The 25,382-nt window shown below is 43.2% G+C and overlaps 1 protein-coding gene across 1 annotated transcript in view; it reads right to left on the reverse strand.

Moving 5' to 3' along the window:
- ADAMTS18 (ADAM metallopeptidase with thrombospondin type 1 motif 18) overlaps window positions 1–25,382 on the reverse strand; it is a 141,915-nt gene that overhangs the window by 59,083 nt on the left and 57,450 nt on the right. The window contains exons 4-10 of the mRNA XM_045440120.1: window positions 18,836–19,118; window positions 16,271–16,464; window positions 15,926–16,009; window positions 13,620–13,779; window positions 12,158–12,263; window positions 9,612–9,749; window positions 7,415–7,568 (exon numbers count right to left, since the gene is read on the reverse strand). Of these exons, the coding sequence (XP_045296076.1) occupies window positions 7,415–7,568; window positions 9,612–9,749; window positions 12,158–12,263; window positions 13,620–13,779; window positions 15,926–16,009; window positions 16,271–16,464; window positions 18,836–19,118 (1,119 nt within the window). The remainder of the gene's footprint in view (window positions 1–7,414; window positions 7,569–9,611; window positions 9,750–12,157; window positions 12,264–13,619; window positions 13,780–15,925; window positions 16,010–16,270; window positions 16,465–18,835; window positions 19,119–25,382) is intronic.

Raw genomic sequence — 25,382 nt, forward strand, 5'->3', positions numbered from 1 at the left:
AATGAAGGAGGCCTGTAGAAGCTGGAGAAGGCAAGAAAATGGCTTCTCTTCTAGAACTTGCAGGAGGGCCACAAGCCTGCCGACACTTGATTTGAGCCCAGCGGCGCTTACTTCATGTGTCCACCTCCAGAAACGTAAGAAAATAAACGTGTGTTGCTTTAAGTCATTAAGTTCATGGAAAGTTATTAGAGCGGTCATAGGAAACTAATACTAACACCATTTAGCGGTGCTCACTAAACGAATTCCGCACATAAACTAATTTAGATGAGGGAACTGAACGAGCCATTGACATTTCAAAGCCGCCAAGTCACACAGCTGGTAAGTGGCAAAGGCCAGACTCCAACTGGCCTGATTCCAGCCAGCGTCCTTGACCACTACTCTGGGCTTGGATTTGCCATTAATGGAGGTTGGAAAGCTCTCAGCTCCTCTGGGCCTCAGTTACCTACCTATGAAATAAGGCAACGGAACCAGATTCCTTCCAGCTCAAACAGCTAAAGTTGCTCTTCAGAATTATGTCATTAATAGAATGTCAAAATCATGAAATGTCAAAATGATTCCATTTCGTTTGCCACACTCTATTTACTGGGATAGAAGTGTGAATGCATACAATTTGGGGGGAAACACGAACCACCAGGGAGGAAACAAAATGATTTTTGCGGTCACTCGGTGTAACCCTGAAGAGTCAATTAACCGGGCACCCAATTCCCCAAGCATTCTAGCTCGTATCGATTTCGTGGTTGGAAAATATGGCAAAGACACGCTTAGGCGTTATTTCACACACAAAAAGTTGTCCACAGAACAAGGAAAGAAAATGGAGGGAAACCAGAGATCTGTGCAGGGAGCCTGATCTTGTGGACCAAAAAAATCCTTCCCCCTGCAAAAGAGAAGGGAAGGGTGTTCGGGACTCCGCTCGGGAACACCACCAGCAGGAGCCCCACGCAGGTGCCACACATACCACTTTCAAATCTCAAAACAGCTCATAAGACACGATATGTCAATGTTTCCCACAGAAGGGGACCTGGCCACTGACATTAGTAGAAAGCATAAGGCAGTCTGCCAACGAGTGAATCAACTTCATCATCTCCGCGAGCCCTTACATGTGTCACCCCGGGCCTGAGGGAACAACTTAATGTGGAAAAAGAGTCCATATCAAAATGGAGAAATAGGAGGTCACCATTGAAACAAAGCCACAGTCCGAGAGGCTCTCAGAATTAAACTGTTTTCCCCCTTACAGCCAGCAGGAAACCATAACCCACACCCCTAGCCTATGTGGCCACCGCCAAAACGACCTTGGGACAGACCGAAGCAAAGGCGACCCAGATTCCACACAGCCCGATGCCAAGCCACGGGGCTAAGAGAAAGGGGCAGCTGGAGAAGACCAGGAAAATAAGGCAAAACACAAAAACACAGAATTCCAGAGTGAAATCAGACGGGCTGTATGAACATGTTATTTCTTTTGTGGTGAAGTACATAAGTCAAACGTAATTATAGCCAACTACATGCTTTGACGACCTTGAGAACCCTCTGAGAAAGCTCCCCTTCAAAGTAAACAGAAATGGGAGTTTGCACTTTTTTGCTTGCCCTTCCTTCTTTATTTTCCCCAGCATATTCAACTAACTTTTCCTTATCTGTAATTCCCCAGACTTAAGTCATAATTTAAGGGAGAAAGAATTAACCACAGGGACTCCAAGATCTCATGCTGCCTGGATGTGATTTTTAAGGAGACTCTCAATACTATACTTTGTCTTGTCATCGTTGACCGCGTTGTCCCGTTGTATTCTAAAGATTCCGAAAGATGCCCCTTCAAGCGAAACCTGAGGTGCTAAAAATGTTAGTGGTCTTTGCGAATCAAATTTCCTAACGCCCTTAACACATCCGAAACAGAATTCCCCATCTTTCCCTCCAAACCTGAGTCATGTTCAGCCTCTTCCAGCTCATGACACGACCCCTCCATACTTCTGACTGCTCAAGCCAAAAGCCCTAGAGTCCTCCTAGACTCCTCTTTTTCTCCCAGGTAAGTCAGCCACTCCTGCTTTCTTGAGGAGGGATGAGAAGGGGAGAGAGGCATAATCCTCCACTTTATGGAAATGGGAGTGCTAAAGAAATGTCAGCTTTGATGCCATTCTATTTTCAGTAAATGACTCCTGGGTATCTGCCAACATGGTGGGCACGTGCTAGGCCCTACAGATACTGTCCATCCACTGAGGCAAGAGACATACCTCATCAGCTATAACATAGTATCACAAGTTTACGATGGTGACATAAAGGGTACAGATGGAGGCCGGGGGAAAGGAATGTTTCAGTCTCCTTGGGGAAAATAGGAGGTAACGCTTGTGCTGGAATCTTTGACAACAGTAGAAGATGATTAGGTATTTGCCACATGGGTGGCCGTGCAGCGTGCTAGGCGGGGAGGCATATACACAAAGACCTATAGACACGAAAGCAGAAACGGCTTGAAAAAAATACAAGGACATGAAGATAGCGGAACCCCAAGTCCGTGGGGGAAGTTAGTAAAATGTGAAACCTGATGTAGGAAATTTATGAGATTACAAAGCAGGCACAATTTACTGATTACACTTAGATTTAGATCCTTAGGGAGTTTCTCTTTCTCTTCCATTCTTTCATCCCAATGTCGAATTCGTTTTTTACACGATAATTTTTAAAATAAAATTGGAAAAATTTAAAAATTTTGTACATTACTTTCGAAGTGTAATGGATGTGTAACACTAAACATATTAGTTTTAGGTGTACAACATAATGATTCGATATTCGTACGTATTACAAAAGATCGCTAATAAGTCCATCTGTCCCCATATATTTTTACAATTTTATTTTCTTGTGATGAGGAAAATTTTCTTTTCTTTTCGTGTGATGAGCAGACAAGATCTGCTCTCTGGCCAACTTTCATATGTGCACTATAATATTCACTATACTCACCATGATGTACATGGAATCTCCAGGACTTACTCTCTACAACTTTGTACCTTTTGACGACCTCTGAGCATTATGAGGTCCGATTCTTGAAACCAGAAATGCATGCCCATCCTACTATATTTGACACGTCTCTTCTTCCAGAGGAAATGTTCTCTGAGGTGATGAGCCTAAAAATATTCACTAGAACTCATACCTTCCCTATCATTTCTATTCTGCTTCAAACCCGCTCAGTGCATCTGTAAATGAACATGAACGGACCTGCTGCTACGTGACAGTGACCGATGGCTGCTGAGATACAGGGTGCAGGTTGCTCATTTCTAACTTAGTAAAATAAGCCACATTGGAAGCACTGACCAGAGTCTCTTCCGGCGCCTGGAGCACTCTGGCAGACGGCACCTACTCCCTCGCTGTCAGTCAGACAGCGGCTAATATGTGTTTAATAACCGGAGGCGTGTTCCCTCCAGTTGCTGTGGAGGTGACCCTCCCTTATGTCTGTCCAAATAATGTGGACCCACCAGCCCAATCTAACCAACTCATTTTCCTGAACACTTTGAAAGGGAAGAGAGATCAAGCTTGACGTGAAGACACCGACGGCTGGCAGAAGATGAGACAGGTAAGAAAGACAGCCAGCTCCAGGCTCAGACAAGGAAGCCGAGAAAACCCTGATTAGCTGTACCAACAGATGCACCCACACAACTACCAGGGAAGAAATATCCCTATCCTCACCTTACAGATGTGGACAGAAAGGCTGAGGGAGGTTAAGCCATTTGACCCGGGTTCTAGGACACGGTCGAATAAGGTTTTAAACTTTCAGGTCCACCTAACTCCAAAAGCCAGACGGTGTGTGTGTGTGTGTGTGTGTGTGTGTGTGTGTGTGTGTGTGTGTGTGTGAGAGAGAGAGAGAGAGAGAGAGAGAGAGAGAGAGAAACTCACAACTGCCTAAGTCAGCAGTGCTCAACCCTGAGCAAGCATCAGAATCACATAGAGCCCCTGTTCAGGCATAGGTTGCCAGGTCCTACCCCCACACTTTCTTATGCTTCAGGACTGGAATGAGACCTGAGCATTTGCACTTCTAACAAGTTCCGGGGGCTGCTGATAATTGCATGCGGTTCCAAAGACACTTGAGAAAGTTTTTGAGTGTGCGTGCTTCTAACTCATGCAAAACTGCCTTTCCGGCGGGGCGGGGGGTGCATAAAGATTTTTTAAAAAGGCAGGGAAAAGAATAGGTCTGAAAGGGAAAGCAATGACAGGACCTTGAAGACACCGAAAACAAAATGCCATTACTTCTCCTGTGCTGCCAGATGTGGGTCTGAACTGTTCAGACCAGCAGGACAAACGGGAAATCTGCTTGTTTTGGAAGCCCCACCCACTTAGGGGAGGCAGGAAAGATCTGTGATTCTCAGAGGTAATGCCACGGTTCAAGTTACAAGCAGGTATTTGCCCCCTAGGCTGTGGGTGGTGGAGACATTCAGCATTCTCGAACAGTCTTACCTCCTGGTCTTCCCAAATGGCTCCCGTAAGCAAATCTCTACCCCCTGGGCATTCCCATCTCTGTGACTTCCTCATTTTTAAAAAAAAAAATATTTTTAAATGTTTATTATTTTAAGAAAGAGAGAAACAGAGAGAGAGCAGGGGAGGGGCAGAGAAAGAGGGTGACAGAATTCCAAGCAGGTTCTGCACTGTCAGTGCAGAGCCCGACACAGGGCTCGAACCCACTAACGGTGAGATCATGACCTGAGTCAAAATCCAGAGTCAGACACTTAACTCACTGAGCCCCTCCGCCTTCCTCATTCAATTCAGACTTTTAGTTTGCAGTTTCCATTTCCCTTTGCCCCGGTTCCCGAGGAAGACCATCCCACTGAGGTGCTGTCTCTCTGAAAACTATGGTACAGTTCCAGAAAAATATCTGTAAATGAAGAATGGCTATTTAAGCGCTGCACACTCTCTGACAGAGAACAAGCACGCCACAAATGTTTGCTGAATGTAGGATCTTGAAGAAATGGTAGTCATTTTTAAAACTTCCTTTATGTTTGCAAAGAAAATCAAACTTGTTACCAATTGCGCATTCGCTGCATAGTAAGCGTTTAATAAACGTGTGATTAATGAATGGGGGTAAGCTCACGAAACCTTTAAGAATGAAGCGAAAGGAGAGTCAGACAAACTTTGTCAACAGGATGAACATCTATCAACTCCTGCCAAATACATCAACTTAACAGGCAATTAGAGACCGTTATAAATTTATCTATTTATTTTTTAATGTTTATTTATATTTGAAAGAGAAAGAGAGAAAGCGGGAGAGAGAGAGACAGTGCATAAACAGGGGAGGGCCAGAGAGAGACGGAGACAGAATCCAAAGCAGGCTCCAGGCTCTGAGCTGTCAGCACAGAGCCCGATGTGAGGCTCGAACTCAGAACAGTGAGATCATGACCTGAGCCAACGTCATGACCTCAGACGTTCAACTGACTGAGCCACCTAGAGGCCCTTGCAGTCGTAAATTTATTAATGTGCACAGGATACATCGGCATTTGCCAAAGTAAGCCCCATGGACCATGGAGGATACACCAAAAATATTGTGGACGGTGGGTGGATAAACTTTTCTAACAATTACGCATTTAAAGAGCATTAAAAAATAAGTAATCTCCTATCAAACCTGTGATTCAGGGGTTACTTTTTTACGACTGGACTTAGAGATTTGGGTGTGAGATGATTTATTAGAAAAGCAACACATGCGTAATAATACAGAGATACACCAGCACGAATAAAGGTGATTATTAATCACTGAATGTCGCTGTCAATGACTGAAGCTGAGGAAACACTGATATTAACTCGGGAGGAGGAAGCGTAACATTAGTGTGAATGCTGTGCCTTGTTTAAAAGTTTTGAGGGTTGGGGCACATGGAATACACATTCCCTGAGCTCCATGTTAAAAAAAAAAAAGAGATAAGTCTCATTTCAAAAGGTCTTTGTGAAGACTGAGGAAAAATAAAAGAAGGCTCAAAGTCGAATGCCATATGTGGAGCAGAGGCTCCGGAGGCAATTGCTGGAAGGGATGGTGGCCACAGAAGAGGGAGAAGCAAAGAGGAGGGATGGAAAGGGCGGGGGATAGGAAGACGGCACGGAAAAGGAGCTATACATCTTTGTCATTTCCCTATTTCCAGATACCTAGGATTTCCATGTTTCTGTTTGTTCTTTCTTTTTTTTTTTAAGAATTTTTTAAGTTTATTTATTCGTTTTGAGAGAGAGCAAGTATGGGGAAATAGACTCTACTTACATAAATAAGTTAGAAAAAAGCTTAGGGCAGAAAGCCACCACCACAGGGCAAAAATGCCAGAGATTACCTAGCGAGATATTGTAATGGGATGACAAGTAACTTGTCATATCACCTGCAGGAAATTACTTTCCATCTGGTGCCAATGTACCTTGATCACACACTCACTGGTCTCCCAGACCCTTTGCTTCTTACACAAGCTAATGATTACTGTCTGATTGTTTTCTCAACATTTCACGTGTGTAAGATCTTGTTTTCTTCACATTCATGATGAAGGTAATATCTTGTGAGCTCAATAACTATGGAGATGAAACCCCTGCTTGGGGCTCTTGTCTCCTCCCAGACATTAGCCTCTCTCGTATTCAATTCTGCACCTGCTCTCTTGCTGGACAAGAGAGAACTCCAGACTCATAGTCTGTGACAAGTAAGTGTGAGCATGGGAGGGGCAGAGAGAGAGGGAGAGAGAGAATCAGAAGCAGGCTCCGTGAGCTGTCAGCATGGAGACCTATGTGGGGCTCGATGGCACGAATCATGAGATCATGACCTGAGCTGAAATCAAGAGGCTGCAGCTTAACCGACTGAGCCACTCAGGTGCCCCTCCATGCTTCTCTTTGGATACTAGGGGAAAAACCTTAAAACTGATTCTACTTTGTATTGATGTTGACATTGTCAGTGCTAGAGTTCCTGAGCAAGTGTTCCAATGTGTCTCCCATTTCTACATCCTGGACTTTTGGTTTTCCCATCTATGTTTCTCGTCATGTGGGAGGGAAGACCTAACACGCGAAAAAGTTGGCTGCTAACAGTTTTCACATCCCATAGAGGCATATGTATCTATTTTCAGGTGGTGATGATTTTAAATGTATCACATTTAAGGAAATGAACACAGCAATAAGAAACAGAATGATAAGAGGTAGGTAAACGCTATTGTACCCACATTTACTACTTGTGATAAAACCCTCATCTGCACAGGAGTGATTTTCTTCCCAGGATGCAGTCAGAAGGTATTTAAACCAGGCATGGTCTACAGGGGATAAGCCTGGACAATTCATAGACAGTAAAACTGCCACTTAATTATCATGCCAAGAAGCTGACACTTTAGAGATAACCCAGACTCTAACCCTTGGCCTCGCAAACCAAATGTTTATACTTCTGGTAGGGGCACAGACACATTGCAGAATCTTAACGTGAGGTTGAAATCACAAGCAAACATACCTTCACAAAACCAAGGCTACATAACTTGGCTTTTGCTCCAAATTGCCACTTGCACTGTGTGTCAGCATCATAAATCTGTCCTGGTAGTTTGTCTGGATATTTATACTGTCCTGTTTGCTTGGGCTCGTCCACCAGGCACCCAGCCTGAGGTGTGCTGCAGGAAAAAAAAAATCCTTGTTAACTCCTGTGTTTACCTGTGATCTTTCCACAAAAAAACAGTACACCTCTCAATGCATTCATGCAAAGAAACATAGAACATGGCTAAACATATAGGTCATACTTAAAGTTAAAATGTTTATTTTTTCCAGGGTGTGAGTCCTGTCCTGTCTAAGATGGAATTTACACAGCTATGGAAGGTTTCACCTGGTAAAGGAATTATAGCTGTCCAAGTGATTTGATTTGGCCTGCTAGATGGCAAAGACGCATATATTTGAAAACTCTCCCCAACAATCTCATTCAACAACATTCAACAAGTTTTTATTGGGTGCCTACTGTGTGGTGAACATTAGGTTAAACGCTAAAGGTACAGAATAAACTAGACAGAGACAGTATCTATTTTCACGGAGTTGAACGTCATGCTGTGTTGTTTTCTATATATATAACTATATATATATATATAAATAATGGGGCAGTGGTCAAGACATACTTTACCTCAAATAATCTTTACAAGGTTTTGTAAGCATCGAGAGAAAGAATTGGGGCACGAAGCAGAACAATTCCCCCAAGTGTGCTCAACTGGGATGTGTTAAAAAAAAAAAAAAAATCAATGTTGATGGCATGGATATTGTTAAAAAACACCTTCCCGCCACTCAACTTAAGTGGTTAAACTACGATATCAGTTAAACTATGATGTCAAACAGCATGGTGGTTCAGTATGACTTTGGAGGCGGACAGATGGGAATCCAAGTCAACCATGAGACCAAAGAACAACTGTGACATACGCCATTACTGACCATGTGCTTAACCCGGCAGAGTAAGCATTTCGAGTCAGCTGTTATCATGATCATCACCAACATTTCACGATACCATATGAATGACAGAAATTCAATCTGTATTAAGCCGGCCTTGATTAATATTCATTGATTCCACTCTCCCATGAGAGAAAAGATAATGTGAAGCCCCAAATTATAAACTTAAAACTACTAAGAAAATCTTCCATTTGATAAAACTTATCATTGGCAAAAGGCCTGTCAAATTTTTCCTGTTCTTTAGGACGTCGTTTGGCTAGACATCTTTACATTTAATCAGCTTTGCCTGTTGTGCATCACAAATTCCATAAACACTTGCAAATAGTGTGTAATAGTATAGGTTTAAAAAAAGAGTATCAGTATTATCAATTCCCAAAGAACCTTGTTCGTTTCCCTAACATTTGGTCAAAGGGAAATGGGATTAGAACCTGAGTGTTCTGGTGAGTCAACATAGCATGATGAGATATGTAACGACAACTAGAAGGCTATCCTAATGACAAAGGTCAAATATATATTATTGCTGAACAAAATTAAAGGAAACTTCGAAGAGTTCCACCTTTGGGTCATGTGATATGAATCACATAGTGACACCTTCCTAACTCCCATTTTACTAATGCCATGTAGGAATTTTGAATTATCAAAGAGATTTTATATGACTATCGCCTCCTTTGGATGGCTTTTGGACATACAGCTAGCTCATGGCCATTTCAAGCAAAATAGCTAAGCAAGCCACTATTCCACTCATTGTAAAACATGCACACCGCCTTAACATGTGTAATACTGTTATGATCAAGCTGATCACATTAAAATAATTAGTCCCAGTAAAATGTGTATCTAGCAACCTCTGGAGGCCATAAAGGGGAGATAGTTATAAGCATAGATCTTGGAATCAGAGCAGACCTCGGTGTGGGTTTTACGTCCACACCTCACCAGCTATAGGATGTTAAACAACACAATTAGCCTCTCTAGGACTCCATTTCCTTAACTGGAGAATGAGGATCCTAACAGGATTGCTATGAGGACTGAATAAGGCAACATGTGCAGAGCACTTAGCACAGAATTAGACCTTCAATGTATTTTTTCAACAGCAATAATGATGACCATATCACCACCACCACCACCACCACCATCATCATCATCCCCAGAGTATTTATTTTAAACATCTGTTGAGCGCTGTTTTCTGTCACCACTCCAACCCGGGGAAGATCCCTGGCTTTACTTTGTCTTACCTAAGGAATTTCTTGAGATACTGCCGGCTGCACGAAGACCAGGAAAACACCCCATTGTTTCCTGTCAGTGTGGGAGACATGATATTGCCTTCAGTCTTCCTACAGGGATTGCCTTCCCCATCGTGAATCATGCCGAAGCTGAGACAAATGGAGGAAACAAAAACAAAAAGCTTTCTGTGACCCATTTTCCAAATTATAATCAAAAGAAGACGCATTGACATCCAATGAACCCAAGTGAGAGAAAGAATTATCTTTCTTCTGCAAGAAAAAACCAAAATGAGTTACTATGTATCATTGACCTTTGAACAACAGAGGGGTTAAGGGCACTGACCCTCCCCACCTCAACTGAAAATTCCAGTGTAACTTCCACCTGCCCCCAAACTTACCTACTAAGAGCGTACCGCTGACTGGAAGCCTTATCAATAACTTAAGGCCAATTAACGCATGTTTTGTATGGTAGAAGTATTATATACTGTAGTCTTACAATCAAGTAAGAGAAAAGAAAATGTTACTAAAAAAAGTCATAACGAAAATATATTTACAGTACTGTACTGTATTTATTGACAAGAGTCCACATCTAAGTAGACCTGTACGCGGTTCAAACCAATGTTAACTGCAGTGCTGTAAAGTTCATGTAGCAATGTCTAAAGAATGCTAAGGGCTTTGTTCTATCGTGCCTTGGCCACAAAACCAAAGAACGGTATGTCTGCTTTAGTGTAAGGACGAGAAACTTTTGGTCAAGATGTCGAAGCTAAACTAAAATGATGGGAGAATCCAATTCTTTTATTTCCAACACCAAATTGTTTTCTTGCCACCAATTGTGAAACTGTGGTAAGGAAGTTCAGGGTCAGGAGGAGATAGGAGCAGAAACAAATTCAGACCTATGTTTGACATTCCTATTTATTTCCTGCTCTGTACAAAGGGGCCTGGCGCCTACCAGGCATTTTTGCACCTCTGTTCGCAGTAAAATGGGTTCATTCATATCTTGCTAAGAACGTGGTTGCGTACATACATAACATGTGGGGAAGCCATTGGGTAATGGTAACTGTCAGGATTCAAATTTTCAAGCTAATATGCTCATAGGAGACACTAGCACCAAAATATTTGAATATAAAGTATAGCCGTGAAGTAGGTAATTTTTGCTTTAATTTAAAAAAATGTTTTTGGGGGGGCACCTGGGTGGCTCAGTCGGTTGAGCATCAGCTTCGGCTCAGGTCCTGATCTCACAGTCCATAAGTTCGAGCCCTGCATCGGGCTCTGTGCTGACAGTTCGGAGCCTGGAGCCTGCTTCAGATTCTGTATCTCCCTCTCTCTGACCCTCCCTCGTTCATGCTCTCTCAAAAATAAATAAACATTAAAAAAAATTTTTTTAATATTTATTATTTTCAGAGAGAGACCGAGCACAAGTGGAGAAGGGAAAGAGAGAGAAGGAGAACCAGAATTCCAAGCAGGCTCCAGGCTCTGGGCTATCAGTACAGAGCCTGACACGGGGCTGTAACTCACAGACCGAGAGATCATGACCTGAGCCAAAATCAGACGCTTAACCAACTAAGCTACCTAGGCGCCCCTGCTTTTATTTTTAAGTCAGAAATTAATCAATGCTCTGATAATGAGCCTTCAATATAAATGTTGAATACGAGACACACACGCAAACACTCCTAAACTCAAACTCCAAAGAGCATGCCCTTTGAAATATTCATCTTGTAAAGCAGTGTGCTTATTCCAATGTGGATGCTACTGTTCAAGCAACGTTCGAAAATTCTCTGTAGAACTGCACTGGCACCAGATTACATGCCTTGTAAATTCAGCTCACGACTCTTAGGTTTCTCATTGTTCATTTCGAACTCTAGTCTCACAAAAGAAAGATTTACTAACACCAACGAAAAGAATATTAAGTACATGCAGTGACACCGACTACAAGAATATCTGGTGTGTGCATCACAAGTCTTTGAACAATTAACATGCTGTTACAGTCTGGAAATGTATGTATCTCCATGATTATTTCCTTGGCATAATGAACTAAAGGTATCTTCGCTGCAGAAAAACGTGGAAGAAATTCGTAAAAGACCAGAGGAGCCGTTAGAGGACTAGTCCATTTATGCACACAATGTAATTCTGTGCAGCCACGAAATGTTGTTTGAGAAGAGCCACGTCAACAATGACTGGCCTTTATTGAGTTCTCCTTATGGCCCAGTACAATTCTTTTTGTATTTTTGTATTTTTTTAATGTTTATTTTTGAGAGAGAGAGAGAGACAGAGAGCTCAAGCAGAGGAAGGACAAAGAGAAAGACACAAAATCTGAAGCAGGCTCCAGGCTCTGAGCTGTCAGCACAGAGCCTGATGTGGGGCTCAAAGCCACGAACCGCAAGATCATGACCTGAGCTGAAATCAGACCTTTAACTGACTGATCCACCCGGGCGCCCGTGGTCCAGTACTAGCCTAAGCCGTTGCCTAGATTTATCCTACCCATTCTACCATTCTAGCGGAACGCCACTGAATTGCCCAACCAGTCCTCATATAAAGTGGTGAATCAAGGGGTCACTTACTTGTGCCCTGACTCATGAGCAATGGTGAAGGCCAGGCCGAGCCCTGTGTCCTCATTGATGGTACAACTTCGGTACTTACTGCACATTCCACTGATGGGGGCAAACCCTCAAGAGAGAACATTTTCAAATGTTAGTCCAAAGGGACCATATGCAGACACCCGATCATGTCTTACGGCTTCAAAGTGTTCTACACAGTTTTAGTTTAATTGATTAATGTAATTAATTTTAAGTGATTAATGTACTTAAATTTTTTTTTTGCAGGAAACTAACTAGAGGCATACGGCTCTCTGTCCTGCCCAGATAGATAAATTCAGTATTCAGCATTTTCATTCCTTTTAAAAGATATTGTCATCAATGGATCCTCCTCATAACCCTGTGAGGTATGAATATTATCATTTCTGTTTCATATATAGAATAGTAAGCCACTGAACATTTACATGCCTTACCTAAGTTTGTTATTTGGGTCAGAGCAACCACTAAAATCATAGCTAACCCAGTACAAAACATCCACTTAACAGTGGCATTAGCATCAAAGCTCAAGGTATATTTTCTAGGACAACATACGTCCTGGTCTTTTTCCGAAGCAGGTAGCACAAAAAGGACTGAACAATGTCAATGGATTAAGTGCATTATTCTCCTGTTCTCTATAATGTGAAAAATGCTTCTGTTTTCAAAAACGACTTCCTGCCAACAACAGCTAAAAAATCATTCCAGCCAGTGCTTGATTCTATCTGGAACCACACTGTGGTGTTAAATGTCTTTCTTCCCAGTTCTGGGTCCTCATAAGCAGTAGAACAGGCTCATGGCTATGTACCCAGTATAGGCTATGTACCCAGTTAGTGTTACGTGCACACTTGTGGGTCAACTGCACCCACCTTGCTGCTATGAGGTCCGTGAGATGATGCGAGAAACCCAGCCTATCATCACCATCACCACCATCACAATGATCTAGATGATCATCGATTCATCAAAAATAACTGGGGAGTCCCTACTGTATGCAATGGAATATACTAGAAAATGCAGTATAGAGTCCTTACTCAGTGTCTAGTGCAAATATAGAAAAGATGCATCCCTTTCGAAAGGATGTGTAACTTTCTAAAGGATGGACTGCTAACTAGGGGCAGAGCTATGTACCATGAAGAACAGTCAAATTCTCTTCAGCTACCCAGTTCTGCAGTCACGATGCTTAGAGAACAAACCACAACTAGGCTAGTTAAACCATTTATCTCAATGGTCATCAATAGAGTTAATAAAGAAAAATACAAAACAAATAAAGGAAACGAGCTCACCATTCTACCCTGACTTCGGTCGAATAGAACAACATTCACCAGATGGTACAGTAAACATAGTCCGCCATTTAAATATTAAGTCTCTTTATTAAGAGTCCTAAGGGCTACCCAGCCAGTAGAAAGTTTCCTTACTGTTTTCGCAGGTGTGAGTGAAGCATCCATTCATACCATACCTAGAGTGTCACATGGTTCATTCTTCCAGGAACAAATGTCAAATCCCGTGAGGAGGATGGCATGGTCATGCCTCTTGCCATTCTTTCCAGTGAGGGCGGACTGCCATTGACAGAAACTATTCAGAGACTGGTCTGCATGATGGTTGATCAATAATCCTCCCTATGGGAAACCCACACAAATCAGAGCATGAATGTGTCTCAGAGGCAAGGACGTTGAATCATTCCATTTGTACAGGCAGACACAGAAACATCATGCTTCTGGGGAGAAAGGTCAGTAGAGGAAAATACTTGAGCCAAGGTTGGAGACAAGTTAAAAAAAAAAACAACAACCCTAAAGCTATTCAGGTAAACGCTCACAACATTTCAAGCCACTACAGAGTTTTAGTAGTATCCTTTATGACCAATTCTCTATCTACAAAAAAATCAAATAACCTGACATCAGTTAGGAACCTCTATGTTCATTTCATGCTAATATCACCTTTACACAACTGTTATAGCTTTTTATAACAGTTAGATTATATATATATTATATATATATAGATTATTATATATATTTTATATAAGTTAGATTATAATTTATAATCTAATTATAAAAGTTAATGGTGATAAAGTTCAACGCTCTCTTCAATAGAGCATGAGGAAGGTAGTGACCACAGCTTATTCACGCCTACGTCAGAATTTCCAGCAAAGGGCTTGACACATCATAGATTAAAATCAATCCATCCATGGGGCGCCTGGGTGGCGCAGTCGGTTAAGCGTCCGACTTCAGCCAGGTCACGATCTCACGGTCTGTGAGTTCGAGCCCCGCGTCAGGCTCTGGGCTGATGGCTCAGAGCCTGGAGCCTGCTTCTGATTCTGTGTCTCCCTCTCTCTCTGCCCCTCCCCCGTTCATGCTCTGTCTCTCTCTGTCCCAAAAATAAATAAACGTTGAAAAAATAAATAAATAAAATCAATCCATCCATCAGTCAATAAAATGAAAGCTCACTGAACGGATGTAGAAACAAATAGTTTTAAGATTCTGAGGGGGTAAGACAGGACCTAGCCTTAACATAATTATTTACCAAAATCTGTCCTTACAACTACTGACTTGGGTCAAGTGGAGGGTTTTTAGACTAGGTCTTTAATTATCTGTGAATTAGGATGCCTCTGGCTTCAATGTCCTTGGGCGAAGTATAAGTGGTAGGTTAAAGACACGAGTGTCTCTCAACAACACACACTCTCCTTTCTACCTTTCTAAAATTCCAAGAGCAATGTGACAGGTTGTTAACCTCTGCAGCTCTACACACCTGGACCATTAGATTAATTTTCGTCTTGTCTCCGACTCCTTGCTTTGTACATTAATTACTGGGGTTACACATGAAGAGGAGAAGCCACAGGGGACTTAAAAAATGGTTTGAGTGGTAATCCCCATCTCAGAAAAATACAGTTTCAGCATCGAAACACTACAAAGCAGTGGGAGCCATGCAATTAACACGTTATTATATGGTCTGGTTTTATAATTTACCCCATACCTGTGTCCTGCACCTCAAGGTAATCAATTCAAGGGCAGCTAAATATTCCTTATTTATTCTCTATGGTACCTGAGATGGTGCTGGGGAGACAGTAGGTTTACTGTAAGAATTTTCTGGTGACTTATTCTCAGTGTATTTTCTTTTTTTTTTTTAATTTTTTTTTTTTTTTTAGCGTTTTATTTATTTTTGAGACAGAGAGAGACAGAGCATGAATGGGGGAGGGGCAGAGAGAGAGGAAGACACAGAATCGGAAGCAGGCTCCAGGCTCTCAGCCATCAGCCCAGAGCCCGACACGGGGCTCGAACTCCCGGACCGCGAGATCGTGACCTGAGCTGAAGTCGGACGTTTAACCGACTGAGCCACCCAGGCACCCCTCTCAGTGTATTTTCAAAATATGCTTTGACCTCAACCTGCAATTACCTAGCATGTCCAAGATCCAAAATCCAACTAACCCTTAAAGCTATTATCAAATGCACCTTCCCTGTGAAGCCTACCTAATATTTGTATTTTTATATATAATTTAATATTGATATTACACAAGCATATTCAATCATACGTATGTGTCATTGTATACATACATATATACCATCTATATTTACAGATAAGTAATTATTTGGTGATGTTCTAGTTAAGTACACAGCCCTGTTTGATTGTACTTTCTTTGAGGGCAGGGTCAGCATATTTTCCAGCTTGAATTTCTAGTGACTAGTTCGTGGATCAGCACATAGTAGGTATTCAATAAGTATATCCTGAATGGCAGAATGAATTAAGAAATAAGTGAAGTTTGGCACGTACAGGTTCTTGTTCCAGAAGAATGAGGCTCACCACAACAATGTTTATATCACTTCCGATGGTCCCATCTTTAAATAGGCTAGAAACCTGTTGGAACAATTGAAATCAAGCAAAAATAAACAAAATCTGAAAATTTCCCAAACTCTGTATCAATCAGACATGTTCATAAGTATACAGGCTTCAGTTTTACCAAATATATATACACATGAAGCCAATTTCCTCAAAACTCATTTTTTTTTCAATATAATAATGTAGCTATATCTGCTATTCAATCACACAAGGACATTCTATGATTTTTAGCCTGATTTGGAGAACCAGAATGGCTGGAGTCCTGACAAACTCCCTTACCATGTTCATGACTGTGAGAATGTACGTGGTGACATTTGCCTTGCCATGTTTTTCCACCATTTTCTTGTCTGCTACTACAAGGGTTTCCACATTTAGGCCCTTTTGTGACTTTCCAGCTGATCTTCTGGGTCGCCCTGTACTCCCGTATTCATCAAACCTGAGATAGGTGTCCTCCGTGGGAGGCTTAGGGGCATCTACAATGAACAGAAGAGCATTTGGAAGGGATTATCAGTAGAGAACATCTGCATGAGATAGACAAAAATCTCAACAAGGGGAGGAGAGAGTCTAGGTAACCAACACTTGACTGATCTGATAAATAATGTCTTTGGTGCTTGTCCCGGGGCTCTGCCCTTAGTTTGCGAAGAAAGGTTCATTCAGTAGAAGTTGGTGGATGGATGGACTCAATAAGTCAAAAATACTCAATGAGTTAAAAAAAAAATACACAACCAAACAAGCTACAAATCTAGTTGGTACAGATCAAGAAAAATCAATTTTATCAAAAGAGTCTTTAAAAACAGATAATGCTCATTTTATTTTACTAACAAAACACTGCAGAAGTAGACATTATCCTTTGCATCTGAATTCCTAACACCTCATATACCTTCTAAATAAAATTTAGAAATATATGTCCAACAGGACATTATCCGCGTCTAATACCCCCGTCTCATCAATACAAACTTTCAGGGGTCAATAAGGACTCCTTGACCTAATATCGAGTTACTTACTGGGGAAATAGCATAGTCAGAGGTGAAATTTAAAATGATATCAACTAGTTTGCAACAGGTAAAGTGCAGGTACCGCCTTTATGGTGGCCATGGCCTTTGAGAAGAGACCTGGAAGTCTCAGGATGTGGGGCAGACATGATCCCTTTAGTTAATGGAGAGTGACAAGTCCAAGGGTTGCTGGGAGGGAACAGGACATTTAAAAATGTAATACTAGTACGGAGTTACTTTCATACTTTAACAAGTGGTACCGTCATTATAATGGTCATAATAGCTCTCCATGGAATGAAAAGATCAAATTATTTAGAATTAGATATAAAACCTCAGGTCAGGCACTTTGATAAGTGACCCTGAGTCTCAGTTTCCTCATCAATGAAAAGAACATAATACCCATAATACCAGTCCTAAGCCTGCTCTAAAAATTAGCTTTGATATCTATCAAACACGTATCAGTGTCACTACGAATATCACCACTATGAGGAATACCACTATTATTTCAAATCCATTCCAAATAGGTGTTCCCTAAAGAGGATATTTCTGTTAATACCCCAAACCCCAAAGACCAACTAAAATGGTAGAGACACGATATTTCACTGTTGCTCCCCATCAATAGCTCAGGGTTACTAGTTCCTCTTCTCCCTGGGTGGAACCATCCAACTTCTATCCAACTTCTCTATCCAACTCAGTACTCCTCTGCAACTTGTGGCTACTGAGCCTTGGAAAAGTGTCTGATGCCACTGGAGAAACTGAATTTTTAATTTGAATTTGAATTAATTTCAATTTAAATTGAGAAAGCAACACTTGATTCAGTTCTGGAGAAACAAGTATGTTTGGAACAACTTGAATATATAACTCTACTTTTCCAACCTTAAATGTTATGAAATCCAAATACAGATTAAGTATGTCTGAGGAAAACTTATTGTCTAGATTGAAATTGTGCTCTAAGGGTTAAATACTAGAGTTCCAAAACATCATGTAAATTACCAGATAATAACTTAATATTGATTACATGTTGAGATATTTTGTAATATATTGGGTTAAATAAGATACATTAGTAAAATTCATCCACCAATCTTCAATTTTTTTTTTAAACATGGCATTAGGACATTTAAAACTACTTTTGGGGCTGACATTGTATTTCTATTAGACACCGCTTGTCTACAAAATGCAAAAAGTTGTGCCCAGGTCACAAACCATGCCCAAGGGTCGCTGTATCTCACCGTCACATCTACTGAGGTGCCAATGTTCTCATATTTCGTGAAGCTATGTTTCAAGAGCTCAAAAAGAACAAACACCCAACCACATCATCACTGGAAGACTGGCTACTTTTCTCATGAGCATAGAAACTAAGATGATATGGGAACCCATAACTAAAAAGTAGGAGACGCTAAACAAAAACAAACAAAAACTTATCAAAATCTTTCCTAGTGGGGCACCTGGGTGGCTCAGTCAATTGAACGTCCAACTCTTGATTTCGGCTCAGGTCATGATCTCACGGCTCATGGGTTCAAGCCCTGCATCAGGCTCCTCACTGGCAGTGCAGAACCTGCTTGGGATTCTCTCTCTCTGTTCTCCGTCTGTCCCTCCCTCACTTATACTCTCTCTCTCTCAAACTCAACTTAAAAAAACAAAAATCTTTCCTAGTTTAATCTAGAAGAATTAAGAACTGATCACCCAGCTTTTGCCTGACACAGATGAATACTGGTCCACCTCTAAGACTAATTTCAGGGGATGCTTAGGGTAGCCCCATTTTAACCTGCAAAATCAACATACCCAATGGCACTCAAGAAAGACTACGGAGGGCCCACATAAGAACAGAGTAAGAAAAAGTTTCCTTACATACATTTCTTGCGTCGTCCACAAAAATGCTGCTTTTGCAACCTTGGGTGGTGATGCTCTCTTTCTTGACTCCGAGATGTGTGGGGCATGTGAGTTGGGGGGTGACCAGGATGATGCCCACTGGAGCCTAGGTAGCCATGGCTACGCTGGACCTTCTCCTCGGCCGTCCTTTTGTACAGTACGTGAGGATGATGCCCTGCAGGTGCACTGTAGTTATGTTCCTGGGCCAGCAGCTGAGGTAACGGGGAGATGAGGAATTCATTTTTTCTGGTCCTTATTAGACCTGACTAAAAACCAAACACACAGAAAACATTAATGATTCCATGCATCTCTTTTTTTACATGGTGATTTTCAGTAACTTTCTTGGCTACTTCCTGTGTGTGGGCACTGTACTAAGCAGCTGACATGACTTATCTATTTTATATGTACCATTAGCAGTTACAATGTTATTACCCCCATTTTAATTTTTTTTTTTTTCAACGTTTATTTATTTTTGGGACAGAGAGAGACAGAGTATGAACGGGGGAGGGGCAGAGAGAGAGGGAGACACAGAATCGGAAACAGGCTCCAGGCTCCGAGCCATCAGCCCAGAGCCCGACGCGGGGCTCGAACTCACGGACCGCGAGATCGTGACCTGGCTGAAGTCGGACGCTTAACCGACTGCGCCACCCAGGCGTCCCTATTACCCCCATTTTAGAGAGGACGAAGCTGAGGCTAAGGCACTTAAGTAGGAAAGCCAACACTGGCCTTATAGGGACAGAAAAATAATTTTCCTGTTACTTTTCTAGGTTCGTGGGTCAGACCCCATTGATGAGAGAGCATAAGGCAATCTGAGGGCAAAGCAAACGCTAACAATCCCCTCTTCCCCGACCCTAGGTGGGATATGTGTGATATTCCTCAGACACTCCCAGCTGTCCAAGAATAAAGGAAAGGAAAGAAAACAAATGGTTAAATGATACAGATCACAGTCATGAAGGACATGAGTCTCCATGTGTTTACAAATATCTTAGTAAATTATGAGAAAAAGGCAACTTTATCAGTAGCCTCGTCTCCAGAAACCTATAGACTCAGTTTCCTGGAGCCCTAACATCACCCACCCCTCCATAGTGATGTGGGGAACAAAGGCAAGAAGGAAATGGCAGGTAAATACTCAACATGTCTCCGGAGGCAAGGGAAACAAAAGCAAAAATGAACTATTGGGACCTTATCAAAATAAAAACCTTCTGCACGGTGAAGGAAACAATCAGCAAAACTAAAAGGCAACCTTCGGAATGGGAGAAGATATTTGCAAACGATGTATCAGATAAAAGGTTAGTACCCAAAATCTATAAAGAACTTATCAAACTCAACACACAAAAACAAATAATCCAGTGAAGAAATGGGCCAAAGACATGAATAGACACTTCTCCAAGGAAGACATCCCGATGGCCAACCGACACATGAAAAAATGCTCAACATCACTCATCATCAGGGAAATACAAATCAAAACCAACACGAGATACCACCTCACACCTGTCAGAATGGCTAACATTAACAACTCAGGCAATAACATATGTTGGTAAGGATGCGGAGAGAGAGGATCTCTTTTGCATTGTTGGTGGCAATGCAAGCTGGTGCAGCCACTCTGGAAAACAGTACGGAGGTTCCTCAAAAAACTAAAAATAGAACTACCCTATGACCCAGCCATTGCACTAGTAGGCATTTATCCAAGGGATACAGGTGTGCTGTTTCGAAGGGACACTTGCACCCCCATGTTTATAGCAGCACTATCGACAATGGCCAAAGTATGGAAAGAGCCCAAATGGCAATCGACGGATGAATGGATAAAGAAGATGTGGCATATATGTACAATGGAGTATTACTCGGCAATCAAAAAGAATGAAATCTTGCCATTTGCAACTATGTGGATGGAACTGGAGGGTATTATGTCAAGTGAAGTTAGTCAGTGAAAGACAACTATCATAGGACTTCACTCATATGAGGACTTTAAGAGACAAAACAGATGAACATAAGGGAAGGGAAACAAAAATAATATAAATACAGGGAGGGGGACAAAACAGAAGAGACTCATAAATATGGAGAACAAACTGAGGGTTACGGGAGGGGTGGTGGGAGGGGGGATGGGCTAAATGGGGAAGGGGCACTAAGGAATCTACTCCTGAAATCATTGTTGCACTATAGGCTAATTAATTTGGATGTAAATTTAAAACAACAAAAAATTAAAATTAAAAAAAAAAAGAATGGCAGGTAAGAAATAATTTCTTTATAACCTGCAGCCCATCGACAAATACTTGAGGCAAATAGAGAGTAAAAGGTTTCTCCAGAAACCCCCTACTGTCATAATATTAATGCCTTATTAGAGGAAAAACAACCTTAGCTTGACAATAGCTAGGCCTCCAGTATCTTATTCATCTTCTGAATTTAACATATGAAAATCCCTTTAGGAACTTCCTCTGGACTTGATCTCCTCCAACTGCGGAGTATATAATCAGTCACTCCTCACAACCCCAGGGCAGCTCTTTCTGCCCACGGGTCCTGTCCCTGCACTTTAATAAAATGACCTTTTTGCACCAAACTCTCAAGAATTCTTTCTTGGCCACAGGCTCCGGACCCCAGCACCTTTCCAAAACCCCATCACCGTTGTAATAAAAGATTAACAGGAGAAAAACAGACATTTAATTACGTGTATACCTTCCGTATATATGGGAGTTACCCAGGAAAAGTGACTAACTCCCCAAAAGGGCCCAAGACACCACTTTGTAAATAGTGTCTCTAGCTAAAGGTACAAGATGTTGAGGGGGTGATGGGGGCGGGAGAAGGGCAGTCATGCGAAGTTACGAGAAGCTCAGAAATAAAAAAAGATACGGTCGTGATGCAGATTGAAGTCTTGGCCCTCTCCATGACAAGTTGCTAGAGGTCTGGTCACCCAGACCAATGTTCCTGGTGTGGAGAGGGAGACACCCCCACAAATGGAGATTTCCCTTGCGGATGTAAATGTCGCTTACAAAATGGCAACTTCTGCTCAGTTTACAGAGCGTTTCTTATGTCTGTAGTTTCTTCAAACAATCAGCCTAAAATAATCCTTATGCCCAAGAGGCATAGTTTGGGGCACTGGGAGGTCTCTACTGTCAGAGGCAATGCCCTCAGCCACTATTCCAGACTCTTCACTACTAATCTTGACATTTGTGACTCAGGGCCCCGCCCCGTGACATCCTAGAGCCTCTGCCTCTACGAGGTGGGGGACGCGGTGGCAAACGCTGGGCAGAGGGGGGTGGTTTGACAGTAGCCCCGCCCTCAAGGGGCCCACATCAAGCGCCGGAAAAACCGAGACCTTCCATCATGGCTCCACAAGCGCTAAGTAACAGGCTGGCGTGGGTGACGGAGGAGCGAGGGTGCTTATGGTCATCCCCATGGAGGGGCCTGGGGCTGTGTGATCCAGAGACAAATCTGCTAAAATGGAGAGGAAAGAGTCAACGAGGATTTCAGCCACCTCCGCTTTGACCTCAGTCTGTCCTTTCTAATCGATGAAACTCTTTCCAGCTTATCTCTTTGCTCAGGCAACAGACCCAGCGGGCAAAGGATCCTGTGGGGACTGAAACGCCCTCCTCAAGCAACAGGGACTGCCCTGACCCCGCGTGACTGACTCCAAGACCAGGATCGATTTGACCTTCACTGCCCACCTGCAGGTACCCACTGACCTTTGCCCCACATTTTCCTTATATAGGCTGGAAGTATTTTCAGCACTTTGGAGCCAGTCTTTGAGACATGAGTCTCCTGTCTTTCTGGTGTTAGGCTCATTGAAATAAATCCCTTTCTTATTTCCTCTCTGCCTCGGGATTTTGCCAGTGGTGAGTGACCAGACCCGGTCGGTTTGGGAGCCCTGGAGCCAACCACCGTTTTGCTTTCCAAGTTCACGGCACAAAGCGTGTCTCTTGGCACCAGGTATTTTAGCCGGAACGCACCCGGCCTTCCCTCCCGCACCGCCACCCTCTCTCTTCCTGCATTTGGTTCAGAAGTTCCTGGACACCCAGAGCCAGGCAGAGCAAGAGTGGTCTGCAGTTTCAGCCTGCCCAGGAGCTTGTTGGAGATGCCAACTCAGGAGGCCCCCCCAGTGGCTCAGCTGGTTAAGCATCTGAGTCTTGATCTGGGCTCAGGTCATGATCTCACAGTTTGCGAGATCAAGCCCCGCAGCAGGCTCTGTGCTGACAGTGCTGTACCTGCTTGGGATTCTCTCCATGTCCCTCTCTCTCTCTCTCTCTTTCTCTCTCTCTGCCCCTACCCTGCGTGCTCGCTCTCTCCAAATAAATAAGCTTAAAAAACAAAAGGAGAGACGTGACTCAGGTCTTGCCCCAGATCTGCTGCATCAGAGTCCACATTTTATTTAGATCCCCTGGTGATCTGTAGGTCTGTGAACCTTTGAGAAGCCTTGACACCGGCCAGCAACTCTTGAACTTTGCTCAACATTGGCAACACCTAGGGATCCGAAAGGTACGTGCAGACTCCCTCACTCCCAGGCAGGATCTCGTATCACCAAAAACCAACTCTCCGCCCTTGTGACCCAGGCATCAGAACTTTTGTCTTTAACCTCTCTGATGACTATCCCAATGCACAAAAGACTTTGTGAACCAGTCCTCCTAGACCTCAGCTTCTTCATGAGCAGAATGGGGAGATTCCTTCCCAGCCCGATACCTTACAAGGCGACCTAGAGTCGCCATTGCAGAAATCCATCATAGGTGCTCGACTGCAGCCATCTTGATGACTGAGGATGATGGATGATGCATGACTGAATCAACACACACTAAGCGCCAGGCAAGTGCCAGCCACACCACTGTGCAAGAGATACGCAAACACAGCATGTGGTGTGCTGGGGAAACAGACGCCTAAAAATTCAAGGACGGTACCAAATGCGAAGGGGGAGTCGGGGTGAGAGCACGTTACTATGGGAACACAGAGGCGTGTGTGAAGGGGTGGCACCAGATGGGCTGTGCCCGGGGCCTAATGTTAGCCCGATGTTAGGGTTCAGCTTCCCATTCCTAAAAGAAGTCCCAGAACCTGTGGCTTGGCCCTGATTTTCCTCCCCCTACAGAAGGGTGTTGCCTTCTGAAAGACTGTCTTAGGGACTGCAGCCGCACTGACTTATTATCTAGAACTGGGACACGGACAGATGCCTTCCTTGGCTCAGTCAACTGACACTGAGCACCGAATTAGCAGCCATGTTCTAGGCACTGGCATGAAGAACAGAGGCACACAGAAAGGCAGTAGAATAGTTCACATTCATATTCTCGTGGAGATCCAGGGAGAAGAGAAATCGACGGGCAAGATAAAAGTTCAGATAAGTAAAATCCCACAATCCAGGAATCCTGTCCGTCGTTAAGTTCAGGCTGGATCTCAGAGTGACCTGCCCTTCCCCACCCAGTCCAGGGTCATGGTGGTAGGTTCTTCCGTCGCTCATTTGGATACTTTCTGTTGAATCTCCCCAAGCCACCTGCCTCCTCTCCAATATGGTCCCCTGGCATCAGCAAGAGCCCTTGTCCAATGTAATCAACTCATTCCATACACTCAGGTATTGATCTCAAATCCAAATCTCGTTTCTGGGTCCACAGGCCCTGCATACCCTGCCCCGTAGGGAGCAGGGCAGCTCTCCCTCCCTTCTCACCTTTCTCAACAGGGCATTTATTTCACTTTTTGAGGCTACAGTGTTCTTTTACTTGAAGGGGAACAGAATTAGCCCCAAACATGCCTCGGGCACAAGGATTATCTTGAGCTGGTTATTTTTACCCATCAGCCCACCTAGGAGAAGCTCTGAAAGCCAAGAAGGTACCCTTCTGTCAGGGACGTTTGCATTTATAAAGGAAATAAGGACTGGAAACTCTTCTCAATGGAGAAGGTGGGGACTTCAATCTGCATAACAACTGAGCCTTTGCTGACTGCCCTAGGCCCTGCAGAGGCCCCCTAACTGCCCCCCTCAACATCTTCTTTTGTCTTTAGCTGGCCATGATATTTAAGGTGGTGTCTTGGGCCCTCCCCACACACACCTGCACATACTTTTTCTTTGACCTCTCATCTCCTGCTCCCAAAGACCTGCTTGGCTGGTGCTTATGTCCCCTTCCCCTCAAAGAAATCACACCCATGGCCCTGTTCCTCTCCCACTTCCAAATTCTCAGAGGCCACAGTTCCTTTGCTCGTGCCTACCTACAAGGATGGAAACAAACATAATGCCCCCCTCTCCCCAACACCGTGCACTAAAAGTTGCAGGTACGCTCTGGGACAGCAGGAGCCACACCAGCATCCCTGCCGTGAGTCACACGCTATCAGCCAGTCAACACTTGTTTATCAGGCGAGGAATGTCTGTGGCCTAAGTGAAGGCAAGGAACTCGGACCTGGGGCCACGCTGAGGACTCGCCGGAACCCCCTCCCCCTGTAGCCGAGGACACCAGAAGTGGGAAGTGACCCGGGAGCAAGTCAGTCACTGCAAGGCTTTATTGAAACCCTGTGAGGAAATCTCAGCTGGAAGCAAAGGCAGAATTGGGTCCCTCCGAGGTAGACCTTGG

This window comes from Leopardus geoffroyi, chromosome E2 (genome assembly GCF_018350155.1).
Source record: "Leopardus geoffroyi isolate Oge1 chromosome E2, O.geoffroyi_Oge1_pat1.0, whole genome shotgun sequence".
In the NCBI taxonomy this organism is placed as follows: domain Eukaryota; kingdom Metazoa; phylum Chordata; class Mammalia; order Carnivora; family Felidae; genus Leopardus; species Leopardus geoffroyi.